The sequence below is a fragment of the Cariama cristata genome, unplaced genomic scaffold (assembly GCF_000690535.1).
Source record: "Cariama cristata isolate BGI_N322 unplaced genomic scaffold, ASM69053v1 scaffold2415, whole genome shotgun sequence".
In the NCBI taxonomy this organism is placed as follows: Eukaryota; Metazoa; Chordata; class Aves; order Cariamiformes; family Cariamidae; genus Cariama; species Cariama cristata.
Window position 1 is genome coordinate 1 of NW_009615698.1, and position 13,609 is coordinate 13,609.

At 43.1% G+C, this 13,609-nt stretch overlaps 1 protein-coding gene across 1 annotated transcript in view; it reads left to right on the plus strand.

The window, feature by feature from the left end:
• The first annotated feature begins 1,709 nt into the window (after positions 1–1,709).
• The window catches only part of LOC104161453 (collagen alpha-1(XXII) chain-like), a 137,962-nt gene continuing 126,062 nt past the window's right edge, over positions 1,710–13,609 (plus strand). The window contains exons 1-3 of the mRNA XM_009699905.1: positions 1,710–1,814; positions 7,215–7,268; positions 8,143–8,178. Of these exons, the coding sequence (XP_009698207.1) occupies positions 1,710–1,814; positions 7,215–7,268; positions 8,143–8,178 (195 nt within the window). The remainder of the gene's footprint in view (positions 1,815–7,214; positions 7,269–8,142; positions 8,179–13,609) is intronic.

A 13,609-nucleotide genomic window follows, 5' to 3' on the forward strand; every position in this document is an offset into this window, starting at 1 on the left:
TATCTTGGGGTGCATTAGGAAGAGTGTGAGTAGAAGGTCGAGGGAGGTTGTCCTCCCCCTCTACTCTGCCCTGGTGAGGCCACAACTGGAGTGCTGTGTCCAGTTCTGGGCTCCCCAGTTCAAGAAAGACAAGGAACTACTGGACAGAGTCCAGTAGAGGGACAGAGCATCTCCCTTATGAGGAAAGGCTGAGGGAACTGAGTCTGTTCAGCTTGAAGAAGAGAAGATTGAGAGGGGATCACATCAATACTTATAAATACCTTAAGGGTGGGTGTCAAGAGGATGGGGTCAGACTCTCAGTGGTGCCCAGTGACAGGTTAAGGGGCAACGGGCACAAACTGAAACACAGGAAGTTCTGTCTGAACATGAGGAAAAAATTCTGCGCTTTGAGGGTGACAGAGCACTGGACCAGGCTGCCCAGAGAGGTTGTGGAGTCTCCTTCTCTGGAGATATTCAAAACCCACCTGGCCGTGTTCCCGTGCAACTTTGTGTAGGTGAACCTGCTTTGGCAGGGGGGTTGGACTAGATGATCTCCAGAGGTCACGTCTAACCCTGATGATTCGGTGATTCTGTGATATGTGTGCATTCAGCATACACACTTTCCTTCTGTGCTTGGTTACAAATAGAGCTGTGAGACAATTGACTTAAAGAAAGCAGTTTTACTGGAAGAAAACAAAAATTCACAACATTACTGAAAAGGTGAAAGTTGGTGTCACATCCCACCTACGAGAAGAGGGGAGTGATTAAGATTTGCAAATCCCCTTTTGGCGTGGACTAAGGTGAGATACTCAAGGTCCGTACATAAACATCAAATTTAATGAGAGATTTCAACAAAACAAAGTATCTTGTATATGTTGACACTCTTACATTTATGTCTACCTAAGATATGCGGCTTTATGGGAACTCACGGTAAGCCTTGTGTTACTTAACAACTTTGATGTTACTTAGCAGTTGAGAGAAAGAGAGAGAGAGCACACCAATCCTGGGTCCAGCATCAGACAGGCCAGCAAGGGTGTTTGGTGTAGAGAGATGGAGAAGGGAACTTCCCCTTAGACGTGCCTCTATTTATTGGCCCTGGTTCCTCAACTTCTGGAACCTTCTATTTCCCCTGCTTCAGGAGTGGTAGAGACGAGAGAAGTGACACCAGGCCCCTCCCCATGACCTAACCCTCTCTCTCGGAGGTTGTCAAAGTGCAGCCATTTGGGCCTCATCCTTTACAATTGGTAGTGCTGGTGGTTCCCAGTTTCACCATCCATTTCATTAAAAACATGTTTGGGAACAATTTGTATTCAAAACTATTTCCATCTGAATCACTTCTGCAAATTCAGTCACTGCATTTATACCTGCTTGGTGAATAAACACATCGCACCCCACCAAAAGTTACTCAGTTATTATTAAACACTGTGGGAGGGGAAAGGAGAAATCTCTGGGCCTTGGAAGGTCAGACATCCTCAGATAATGCATTGTGAACTTTTTGGCAAGGCTTGGTCTGCTGTCTGCAGGAAGAAGTTTTGGATGATGAGGAGATGTGTTTTGGAGTGTGTTTTCTGCTGGCTTGAAAGAACATGGGAACATTAATGCTCAGATGTGCCTGACTGAAACTGCAGAAAATGTCTCCTTATGCTTCCATCCATATATAAATAGCAACTTTCTATTTTAGTCTGTGACAGCTTAAATACTGATGGGCTGTTTTGAAGAATGGCAGAGCCATGACTGTTGTGAGGAGGTTGCAGAAGGACGACGATGATAATAATAAAAGCACCCTGCAGCAACATCCCGTTGTCTTTCACCGCTTTGACAAGGTCTATGTGGTGGTGAGGATGTCTGTACTGTGTAACATGGCATGTTGCTGGGGTGCAGGAGGTACTAGTCGAATACAAAATGGTGTATATACAGGCATCCACAGGTTTTCTGTAACAGATTCTGAAATGACTGTCCCACTCCTGCAGGTGGGTTGCTGAAGAGCTCTGCAGATGTCTGTGGGTTTCCCCCAGCTGTAGTGGTCCAAGACTCCTATGCAGCTGAGACAGGACTGTATCACAGTCTCAGGGAGCTGGGGATGGTGCCATTTAAATCCAGACTCCAACAACAATTTGATACAAATGTGATGATTTGAGACAAACGACTTAGCTTCTTTAGCTGCTAAATAAGGCAAGTAATAGATTTCACTCCTGACTTGCAAAGATGTTGCAATTAAATGATGTATACCACCCTTGACAGCAGTTCTTGCATTGCTATTGTGAAGGACCAGCTTGTCAGAGTCCCTGCTCTATGTACAGGAACTAACATCGCTCTCCTCTCTCTCTGCAACATTACTGAGCTACCCAGGCTAAAATGCTGGCCATGGGGAATAAAGTCGATGCTATTTGCAACTCCCCAATATTACCACTTGGTACTTTATTAAGGAAAGACTAAGGCCCCACAAAAATATGAGTGGCTTCTGTGTTATGGGGTTTTAAGTGTCCATAATATGTTTTAGAATCCTTCAACTTGCCTCCTCATTTCTAAGGTGCAAGGGTTGTGTTTTAAAGCTTTGTTGTTGGTAATGAGGAGGACTGTAAAGCTTTTTTAAGGTAACGAGTATCAGAGATTTCCATTTGTTACTTGAATCCAAGAGCTGGAGCTTCAAGAAACATTAAAAAAAAAAGTAATCATAAAATCTCTACTATACTCTTAGGATGATTAAAACAGACTAACAAGCGAGTACAGCATAAGAAAAGATCAAGCATTAATAGACTAAACAGAGAGGTGAGAGTAAACAAATGAATAAGGAAAGAAATCATCAGGAACAGGTGGAAACAGAATGACATCAGGACTCTGAGTCAAAATTCATCATTTTCTCTATAGACATCATCACTACTGAGCATCTCTTACTTGGGATGAATTTTAAAGCTGAAATCTATGCCTAAATAACTGGGGCCCAAGGGATATTTAGGTAGGCTGCAGGTACCTGAGCATCACCCAAAAATATTTCACAGGCTGATAATGAGAAATGCCCTGTGAGAGACCATATGGCCATATAAGAACCCAGCTGTATCAGAAAAACAGCACACAGCTGGTGGGAGTCACCTGAGAAACGAGTCCCACCAGGGAATACTAATAGGGAGAGAGGTCAGTGTTAAAAAACCAAAACACCCACCTTTGCCCCAAAACAAAGATCTTTGGAGAGGTTAGCAAAGTGGGGAGGACTGTGAAGCTCCTTCTCTAAGCTAAGACAGTTTTGGAGTTTGGTTTTATTTTGTTTTCCCTAGACCAGTAGTATCTGGTGGCTTTTTCACTCTTTATCGAAAGAAGGATTAATGACTAAAAGTGGTTCTTTCTGTTTTCTTTTAAAAAAGGTCAGTTTGAGGGTCTGTTAAGTAAAGTGAATGTGGCTGTTGTCTATCTGAGTTGAAGATGGAGAGGCTGGCGTTCAGGCTTTGCTATCCTGAGCTCCCATAGCATTTCCCTTCTTTTAGGGTAGGAGGTTTGGACAGGCTTTTCTTACGGTACCATCTGACCAATGGAAATATTATAAGTGTATAACCAGTGTGGGAAGATAATGAATTTCTGTTCCTCTCTCATTCAATCTCCAAAGGCAGGGCAAAACAGGAGAGCTAACAGTTATTAGAAAAAGTGAAAAAATCCCTCCGAGATGAACACTTCTGCCTCAGTCACCCATGCTGCCAAACTGAGGGTGATGCATGGAGACACAGTGTACATGTTTTGGAGGGAGATACAGTAAAAGATGGTAACGGGGAAAAGTGAGGCAGGAAATGGTTTTGGAAGAATTGGCTAACATGGCTGAAGCTGGGTCCTATTGTTAAATTTTAGATGCTAATGACAGCCCAGTCTAATTTATTTTCCTTCTGTACTTGCTCTGCATGCTGTGTTGTTTACAGGCAGCCAGGCTGGCTGGTTACGGCACTGGGCTGATGGTCAACAGGCTTCTCTCTCTCTTCCAGCACTGCTATCGATCTGAATTCAGAGAAAATCACTTCTCTGTGAGATCTGGTTTTGTCCACATCACAGAAATGACATCGGTTACCTGCCTTTGGGAAGTTTGTGAAGTCCAGTGTATTAGACATGCTCTAGCAGGATGTATTTTTTCCGCCAAATTAGAAAGGAGTTTTGGTGTACTTTAAGTGACTTAAAAGAGATGGTTGCATAAAAACTTTCATGAATTTTGCTACAGCCTACTTGAATTGACTGTGACATTGTTTTTGCATATATGCTACTTGCTCTGTGAGGTTTCTTTCTTTTGGCAAAAAACTGATACAGGTTAAAGAAAGAAATGTTCGTATTTCCTGCGCTTTCAAAAGCCTGTCTTCATCTAGGGAAAAGAAACCATGATCCTGACAAATGTTTCAGTGTCTGGTGCATCTAAGCATATTTTTGAGGGGCATAGATCAGGACAAACTGAATAGAGCCATGATACAGGTTAAAGAAAGAAATGTTCTTATTTCCTGCACTTTCAAAAGCCTATCTTCATTTAGGGAAAAGAAACCATGATCCTGACAAATGTTTCAGTGTCTGGTGCATCTAAGCATATTTTTGAGGGGCATAGATCAGGACAAACTGAATAGAGCCACAAAATTAAATCCTATTGTGGTCCACGTAGGGAGATTTGCAGTGTGTATTGTGTTATTGGACTTATTGCTGCTGTGGTATTGGAAGGTCCTGCTCCAGGTTTGAGACATTTTCAGCTTGATGCCATGTCTACACTGAAGTCCAAAGTGCCAAAACTCCCTACAAGCAAAAGAGGATGGGAGATACAAATAGGTGAGGACATTGTAATTGTTAGTGATGGATGGAGAGCTCAACTCAGCAGGTTTCCGTTATATACTTTTTGGGTGAGAAACCAGCAGGAACTAAGTAGAGTAGAGAAGTGTGGGCGGAGCCCTCTGCTCTCCAGCAGCTCCTGGTGCTAAAGGAGTTAAAGGAACTGGCGGCAACTCTGCACGTAACCTTAAACTAGTCTTAGTGATGGATGCATCCTTAGCTGATCCTTCTTCCAGTTTTGTGACTGCAGAGCAGTATGTGAAAATGATTTGTAGGTACTTTTTCTGCACTTGCTGTTTTTGGCACCACTTTTAGTTCTTATCTGATGAATATTCATGAAATGATGCATCTTCTTTGATTCTTTATCCCTTTCACCCCTGTTCTTCTTAGAAGACAAGTGAAGAAAAAGTTTTACTTGGTTTTTGATTGACCATTTTTCTCTTATCCTCCTTATGTATTTGTTTCTCCAGTTTTCATTCTTCTACGCATCATAATTTGTATGTTTTCAACCGTTTTTTTCTGTGCTCCCTTCCCCCTCTTCCACAGCACAGAGAGTGACTCTGTGTGTGTTGCATACTTCTGCAAGGGAAGGGAAGAGTTAGTCAATCATGAAAATTTAACGTAAATGAAAACAATGGGTTTTGAATTTTTTTTTAATCACAGAATTGATTTGGTTGGAAGAAAGCTCTGGGATCATCAAGTCCAACCTTTGCCCTAACACTACCATATCAACTAGATCATGGCACTTAGTGCCATGTCCAGTCTTTTCTTAAACACCTCCAGAGATGGTGACTCCACCACCTCCCTGGGCAGCCCATTCCAATTCCTAATGACCCTTTCTATGAAGAAATACCTCCTAATTTCTAGACTGAACTTCCCTTGGCGCAGTTTCGGACTACGCCCTCTTGTTCTGTCACTAGTTGCCTGGGAGAAGAGGTTGAGCCCCGCTTCCCTACAACCTCCTTTCAGGTAGCTGTAGAGAGTGATAAGGTCTCCCCTCAACCTCCTCTTCTCCAGGCTAAACAACCCCAGTTCCCTCAGTGGCTCCTCATAAAACTTGTACTCTAGACCCTTCATCACCTTCATTGCCCTTCTCTGGACTTGCTCCAGCAGCCCAATGTCTTTCTTGTAGTGCAGGGCCTGGAACTGGACACAGTACTTGAGGTGTGGCCTCACCAGTGCCGAATACAGGGGGATGATCACATCCTAGTCCTACTGGCCACACTATTCCTGATACAAGCCAGAATGCCATTGGCCTCCTTGGCCACCTGGGCACACTGCTGGCTCATGTTCAGCCAGCTGTCAACCAACATTCCCAGGTCTATTTCCGCTTGACCACTGTCTAACCACTCTTGCCCCAGCACGTAACACTGCATGGGGGTTTTGTGGCTGAAAAGGTCTATTTCCGCTTGACCAATGTCTAACCACTCTTACCCCAGCAGGTAACACTGCATGGGGGTTTTGTGGCTGAAGTGTAGGACCTGGTACTTGTTCTTGTTGGACCTCATGCCATTGATCTCAGCCCACCTATCCAGCCTGTCCAGCTGCCTCTGCAGAGCCTTCCTACCTTCCAGCAGATCAACACTCCCACCTGACTTGGTGTCATCTGCAGATTTACTGAGGGTGCTCTCAATCCCCGTGTCCAGATCATCTGTAAAGATGTTGAACAGCACCGGCCCCAAAACTGAGCCCTGGGGAACACCGCTAGTGACCGGCAGCCAACTGGACTTAGGTCCATTGCCCACAAGTCTCTAGGTCCGGCCATCCAGCCAGTTTTTTACCCATCGAAGAGTCCACCTATCTAAGCCGCGAGCAGCTAATTTATCTGGGAGGATGCTGTGGGAGATTGTGTCAAAGGCCTTACTAAAGTCTAGATAGACAACATCCACAGCCTTTCCCTCATCTACCAAGCAGGTCACCTTGTCATAAAAGGAAACCAGATTGGTCAAGCATGATCTTCCTTTCATAAATCCATGTTTATTTTCCCCCTTATTTTAGGTGTGCACCCACTAGGTCTTACGCAAACCACCTTTCCAAGTCCTTCCTGGCTTAATAGAAAATAAGGACTTTTGAAGTACCTCATGAGAGAAAGCTTTCTGCCTTGCCAGTGCGCTCTGAAGGCTTCTAGCAGTATTTTCATATGAAAAATAGAATATAAAATCAACCTGAGAACTTGGCCATTCAAGTCAGCATAAATGCAGCAGGAGCTGAAATCTTGGCAATAGAGACTGGTGGGACCAGAGGTGTCCACAATCTTGGTCCAACACTTGTTGCATTGCTTCCTCAAAAATCAAAGCAATAGACAGCTGACCACAAAATACAAACATTAATGTGGTACATTTCCCAAATGAGTTCAACAGGAAGTTGTAAGAGGAAATCTCATCTGTTATTTCTATGCCTGTCAAGAAAGGAATGAACTAACTCTGTGGTATTAACACTCTTTCTTTTTCAAGGGAGAAAGTGGCAGCCAAGGGCTTCCTGGAATCAGAGGAGAAAAAGGAGAGTCGGTAAGTAAGAAATCCCAGAATGATTTTACATAAGGATATGAAACTGCAAGTAGTTGCTCCTTTATGGTGAGAACTTGTTCACAATGTCAATGTGCCCTGTTGAATATGTTCCCCCTGCTGGGCCTTAATCCCAGGGGGAAGCTGATCTTTCTGACACCTACTGTTATTTCTTGGAGTGGGGGAATGAATGAATTCATCCCTGAATACAGCTGATAACTGATTGATCTTTCTGACACCTACTGTCATTTCTTGGAGTGGGGGAATGAATTAATTCATCCCTGAATACAGCTGATAACTGACTTAGTATTGGCCTTCTAATTAAAATATGTAACTTGGGTGTACTTGATTATAGCACAGCTGCAAATCTAATGGGGACAGTATGAGGCAACTGAACGCAAAGAAGATGCAAATCTCTCTCAACTGTTTTACATGCAGATGACCAAGATGCAGTTTTCCCCAGCTGCAATTAATGCAAATGCCAGACTGAATTTTTAGGCGAGAAAATCTTTAACCCTATGTAAAATTCATTCTAATAAGCGTTGTTGGCATCTTTGATTTTGGAAATTTAATATCAGACTCTGCCCTGAATAGAGAATAAGATGATTTCCTGCTGCAGTAGGAGAATTGGGGATAGGTTTTCTGTTTTAATTCATCACTGAATTAATATAAAGGATTTATGCCCAAAGAAAATTACTTTCACTATAGTAGCTGTTCTGTGACTTGTATGTCTCTATATATAGAGAGAGATGTGATATGTATGGATAAAGAGATATATCTCACATATATAACAAAGAAAACATGAAATATATATTTATAGTGTCACTTGAAGTCCTTGGTATCAAATGTACCTTTTCCCCCCTTCTTTCATTTCTAGGGCAGAGCCTATGGCAGAGGAGAAAAAGGAGAAAAGGTAAGAACTTATCCTTCATTGGACTAATTAAGTGAGAGTCACTTGCTGTTGTCTTCTGTAGCTCAGATGTTGCTTTTGGAGTGTATAGGATGCAAGAGATATGATACAGCTGGATCTTTGTGGGGAACTTTTATACTGTGTTATACCTTCTTCTGCAGAAAAGCTTTTGAGTGTTCATTGCTTTTCCTCTTCATGTTCTCTGAGTTTCCTTTGTGTATTGCCCATGTAAAATGCTATCAAACTGAAATCATAATCTTTGCTTTGTGTAAGCAACAGTGAATTCGTGGAGGAAAATGCAGTAAAGCAACTGTCTGGAAGGGTGAAAAACAAAGGGAAAGTGTATTGACTTTTCAACAGGTTTAAATTTGGGTCATGAGGAGGCTGCCACAGTGTTTCTTTTAATTGGATATTTTAATTAATAACCTGAAGGACAAAAACTGAAGTATTTTCTTGCTGCAAATATTAGGCAGGACAGAGTAGTAAGACTTGAAGGTTAAAACTGAGGATACAGAAAAACCGTGAAAATTTCTGGGTTATCTATCTTAGAAAACCCATTCAATGGTGATCAACAATGGGAAACAAGCAGCAGGGCATTTAAAAATACGGTGTTTTCTAGGCAATTTTGGCTACAAACTTCCCATTCCCCACAACAAAATGAGGCTGCACACCTAGACTGCAGAGGAGAAGTAGCTCTTTGTAGCTCCATATCACACCTGGTTGTGGGGGTTTTCCTTATCACCAAAATGAAATTTCAAGTTGTGGAGAACAATGGAAAAAGTTTGGCAGGAGAGTCTAGGAGATAAATGGATGTATTAAGAGAGAAGTCACGGTTCATACTGAAAATGGGATTAAGAATCTGTGGACCTGTTTTCCAGGGGGTCTGTGGCTACCTGATTGCTCAGGGAATTTAAAATAATATTAGATTGTGGTCTGAAAGGAAGAATGCCGCACAAGCGAGAACATGGCATTTATGTCCATTACATCTTCTCATTTGTTCTTTCTATGATTATGATATATTGATTGTATATAGTGGTAATGCATCATGTGAAATTACAATCTAAATGAGGGTTGCTCATGGCAGGAAATATTATCGAGCCAGGCTAGAGACATGGGGGCTATAAAGCACACATTTCTGCATCCATCTTCCTGCAGTCCTCCCACTGACAGCCACTATTTAGCCTTTGAGACTCAGGATTCAGCCTTTGGAAACCAGCTTATGTTTGGCAGGTGGTGAGAGTCAGTAGTCTGATGGGAAACACGATGTTTACAATCTGAGTTGTGCTGCAGTTGAAGCAAGTTCTTGTTTTCTTGTGTTTTGATCTCTGCAGAAAAGTGTTGGAAAACATCACTCCATCTGTATTATTGTCATGGCTAGAAAAATAGGTCTGCAAGTCTGGACTGGAGGGGAAAAATAGAAAGACCCCACAGTATGTGCAGAACTGGAGAATCTGGCACTTGCTCTTGTTAAATTTCATACAGCTGGTGATTGCCCAGCTCTCATCTATCCAGATCTCTCTGTAAGACCTCTCTACCCTTGAGGGAGTCCACAGCTCATCCTAGTTTAGTATCATCAGCAAGCTTACATAATGTACACTTGATTCCTGTGTCCAGATCATTTATAAAAACATTGAAGAGCACCGGCCCTAAAATTGAGCCCTGGGGAATCCCATCAGTGACTGGCCACCAGCCTAATGTAACCCCAGTTACTATAACCCATTGAGCCTGACCCATCAGCCAATTGCTCACCCAATGTATTGTGGACTTGTCTAGGCATATGCTGGATGTTATGTCCAGGAGGAGGACACAGTATCAAAAGCTTTGCTAAACTCCCAAATCAACTATGTCTCCTGACTTCTCTTGGTCAGCCAAGTGGGCCACCTTGTCATAAAAGGAAATTAAGTTGTTTAAGCAGGATTGTCTCCTAATGAACCCATGCTGGCTATGACCAATGACTGTGTTGTCTCTCAAGTGTTTTTCAGTAACTCCCAGAATAACCTTCTTCATAATTTTACCAGGCACTGAAGTGAGGCCAACAGGCTTGTAACTACCAGCATCTTCCTCCTTACCATTCTTGAAAATTGGGGGAAGATTTGCCAGCTTCCAGCTGACTGGGACCTCTCCAGACTCCCAAGACCATGCTGCCGCACTGCGGCCTGTTTGCCTGCCCTGGTTGTGGCGCTCCTGGTTACTAGTGCTCCCCAGAGGCTTCTTTATAGGTGTGGGGTCTTGGCTCCGTTGCTCCTGGCCCTCCCCCCCCCGGGTTTCTCTGGCCCTCCCCCCCCCGGTTTCCTCAAATGCTGTGGTGTGAGCTGCGGGCTCCTGGTGAGTCTCTCTGCTCCTCTGAGATTTCACCAGTTCAGGAGACCCCACTGTGCACTGCACAAGAGCACTCCGCTACCAATCACGCCAGCACCAGAACTGCTCACCTTGGCGATGTGTTTGCGTGTTTAATTTTTCCCGAACACAAAAGATCATCTTCAGGGTCAGCCTTCAGGTGCAAAGGTGAACCTTCAGCAGCAGAAAGGGTAGGACTGTAAGTGGGGGGGATCAGCCATGCAGGCGGTGTGCATACGATAGATCTCTATCGCATGTAAGGGTGGAGTACCATGTCTTCACGTCAGAAGAAGTGTCTATGAGAGAGAAGTAGCCAGAATCATGGGGAGCTGGGATGGAAGTGACTGCAATGCTAGTTGCCATCTACACTCCAGAAAAAGAGGAGGAGAGCCTATGAAATGAAACTGCTCCCAGATAGCAGAACACCTGGAAGGAGAGGATTCATTTGGCTCCTTTCCGTTTGCCTGCTGCACTGCAATGGCTGCGTAGGCATGAATTCTTGCTTTCACTCTGGCTCTGACAGCTTTATGTTTCCTTGATTTTTATTGCTATGAGCCAGTGATAGGAAACTGGATCTGTGTTGCTGGACTTCAAACAGCTGCAGTCTGTGCAATAGTTGCTGTGCATTTGCTGTGGGCTCCTTTACAAGGACAAGGCTCACATCCTAAGTATTGATAGAATAATGTTATCTCACCTTTGAAAAGACTGAGATGACAGGATTAAAATCATCCCCTGATTATAGTATTGCTCTCCAGCTGTGCGAGTGCCAACACCTGCTAGATCATGTTGTTGCCAAGTACTGTGTGTAGGGCAATTATGTGAGGTCTGAGGCATTTGTTAGAGGGCAAATCCCGTGCTTTTCCAGGAGGACAGCAGAGGCACTGGCCTTGCTTCTCCAGGCCATTACCTCACTTATATCACTAAGTTAAAGCCAAAATGATGCTTGTATTAGAATACATAACATGCTAAGCACATCATTAGTGGTAAACCAAAAGATAACAGCAGCTGTGGCTAAAAACCTAATTCATGTTGTCCTGAGGTCTTGTGTGACTTTGAAAACCAGGAAATTCACTGTGGTGGCTCAAGCAACAGCCAGCACGTTCTGCCAGGCCTAAATATCTCAGCCTCGTAGAGGATGCTTTTTATGTACAGAAACATCCACGTGCAGACCAAGTAATTGTGCTTAGGTATAAAAAAGCAAGTAACATGATGCATCTACAGGTGCTCTTGTAAACTGCTCTCAAGTGCATTTCCTAGTTAGGTGTGATAGGTGTGATTCAGCTGCCACTGCTCTGTATTGGATCTTAAATTCCCACTGTATACGGTCATCTTTCAGCCCTTGGAGTGTTTAATCCCTAGGGCATTAGATGTAGTCTGTCATTTCTGCTCATAAATCTGTGTCCCTTCACTGTGTGTTCAATCACTTGTTTTGCACACGTTATGTTATTGAACTGATTCTTATACATGAACAAATATCCAGTTCTATAACATGGATCACCATGGAAGACAATATTTTGGCTTTATTCTGTAGGTGATTTAAATGGATATTTGCTAGAACAGACGGTCTTGTCCTGCAAGGGTTATAACTCAAATCTTCAAACCTCTGTTGATCCAAGAGAAATAGGTGCAGGAGAGGAGTGAGGGCAGAAGGAACAGCTGTAGAGCATTTTTGAAGATGATTCAAGCAAGACAGGGTTTCAGTGAGTCTTGATCAAAGTCAGGGAAATCATGTTTGACGAGGGAGGTTCTGTAGAGTATGAAGTCTGCATTCCTGGGGCACAGCCATCCACAACATGAGCCAGCCTGCCCTTCTAATGCTTCCGTACAAAGTTTAACTTAGAAACTTTCAAAAACTTATGCCCTTGTCTTGCAAAGTACAGAGTATCATGCAGTGCTGAGCCACCCTTCTAGCATCCAAGGCCAACGGTAGTGAGAAGGCTCTGCAGATGGGAAGGTGCTTGGAAAAGCGATGACTTTGGAGAGGATATGATGAAAATCTGTCAAACTTTCAGTGGTATGAAGATATCAGTAGGAAATTAGTTTTCACTGTTTCTTCTGTTGTAAAAGCTAAGGGGAATCAAATCAAGCTAGCTGATGGCAAGTTTAAAGTGAACAAAAAGAAGTTGGTTTTCATATAGCAGGTATTGGAGCTCCTCTTTGCAGTTTGCTCTGTAGTTTAAAATTTTGTGTGTTTAAAAAAGTGAGTGTGAGTTAATTAAAGAGAGACAACTGTAAATGTCTAGTCAGTACAGAGACATTATCTCTGCCTCAGGACGCGAGCGAGACTTTGCAAACTGTGATTGGTGATAGCAGGACAGTAGGCTAGAGAAGTTTCCCATAAAGACACGGCTGGAGATGGGATAGGAGCTAGCTAGACCTTTGCCCTGACAGCTGGTAGCTGTTCTTAGACTTGTGTACACCTCTTGAATATTCCTAACACTCTCATTGCCTAGAAGGGGACAGAAGTTTCCATAGTCCACTCAACGCTTGGGCCAACATTGTCTACAGCTATGAAGAAGAGTAGGAAAGACAAGAAATGAGGCATGAAACAATTGAGTCAAGTGATCACTACCGTGATTTTCCACAGGAAACCAATATGTCAGAGAACAAAACTCTAAACAGGAGTAGCCACCTTCTGCAGAGGTGGTGGATTAAGGTTTCATTGTGGTTTACACCGGGACTTTCCTCACTAATGCATTTCCAAGAGTATCCAAGCTTTCCCTCTGTGCTTTATCTGTTTCCTTCATACTAATCACAAATGCAGCAATGAATACAAGAAACAACTTTAGTAGCTTAAGTCTGTATTCTCCTAACAATGTTTTTTTTCATGGTAATGACTTGCTCTGATAAAAATGCAGAAGAATTATTATAGGATTTCTAACGAGAATAAAACCTCTGAAGTGGTTTAGCTTATTAGAGATGCAGTGACTGCAAGAATAAGCATAGAAAAGAAAAGCAGGCAGATAGTTAAGGCTATGGGCTAGGCTGCAGGAGAGCCAGAGTTAAAACTTGGCTCTAACAGATTTGCTGACCCTGGGCAAAACAGCTAGTCTTTGTTTCTGTAAAATGAAGCTGGAGAACCTCTTTCCCGCCAAGC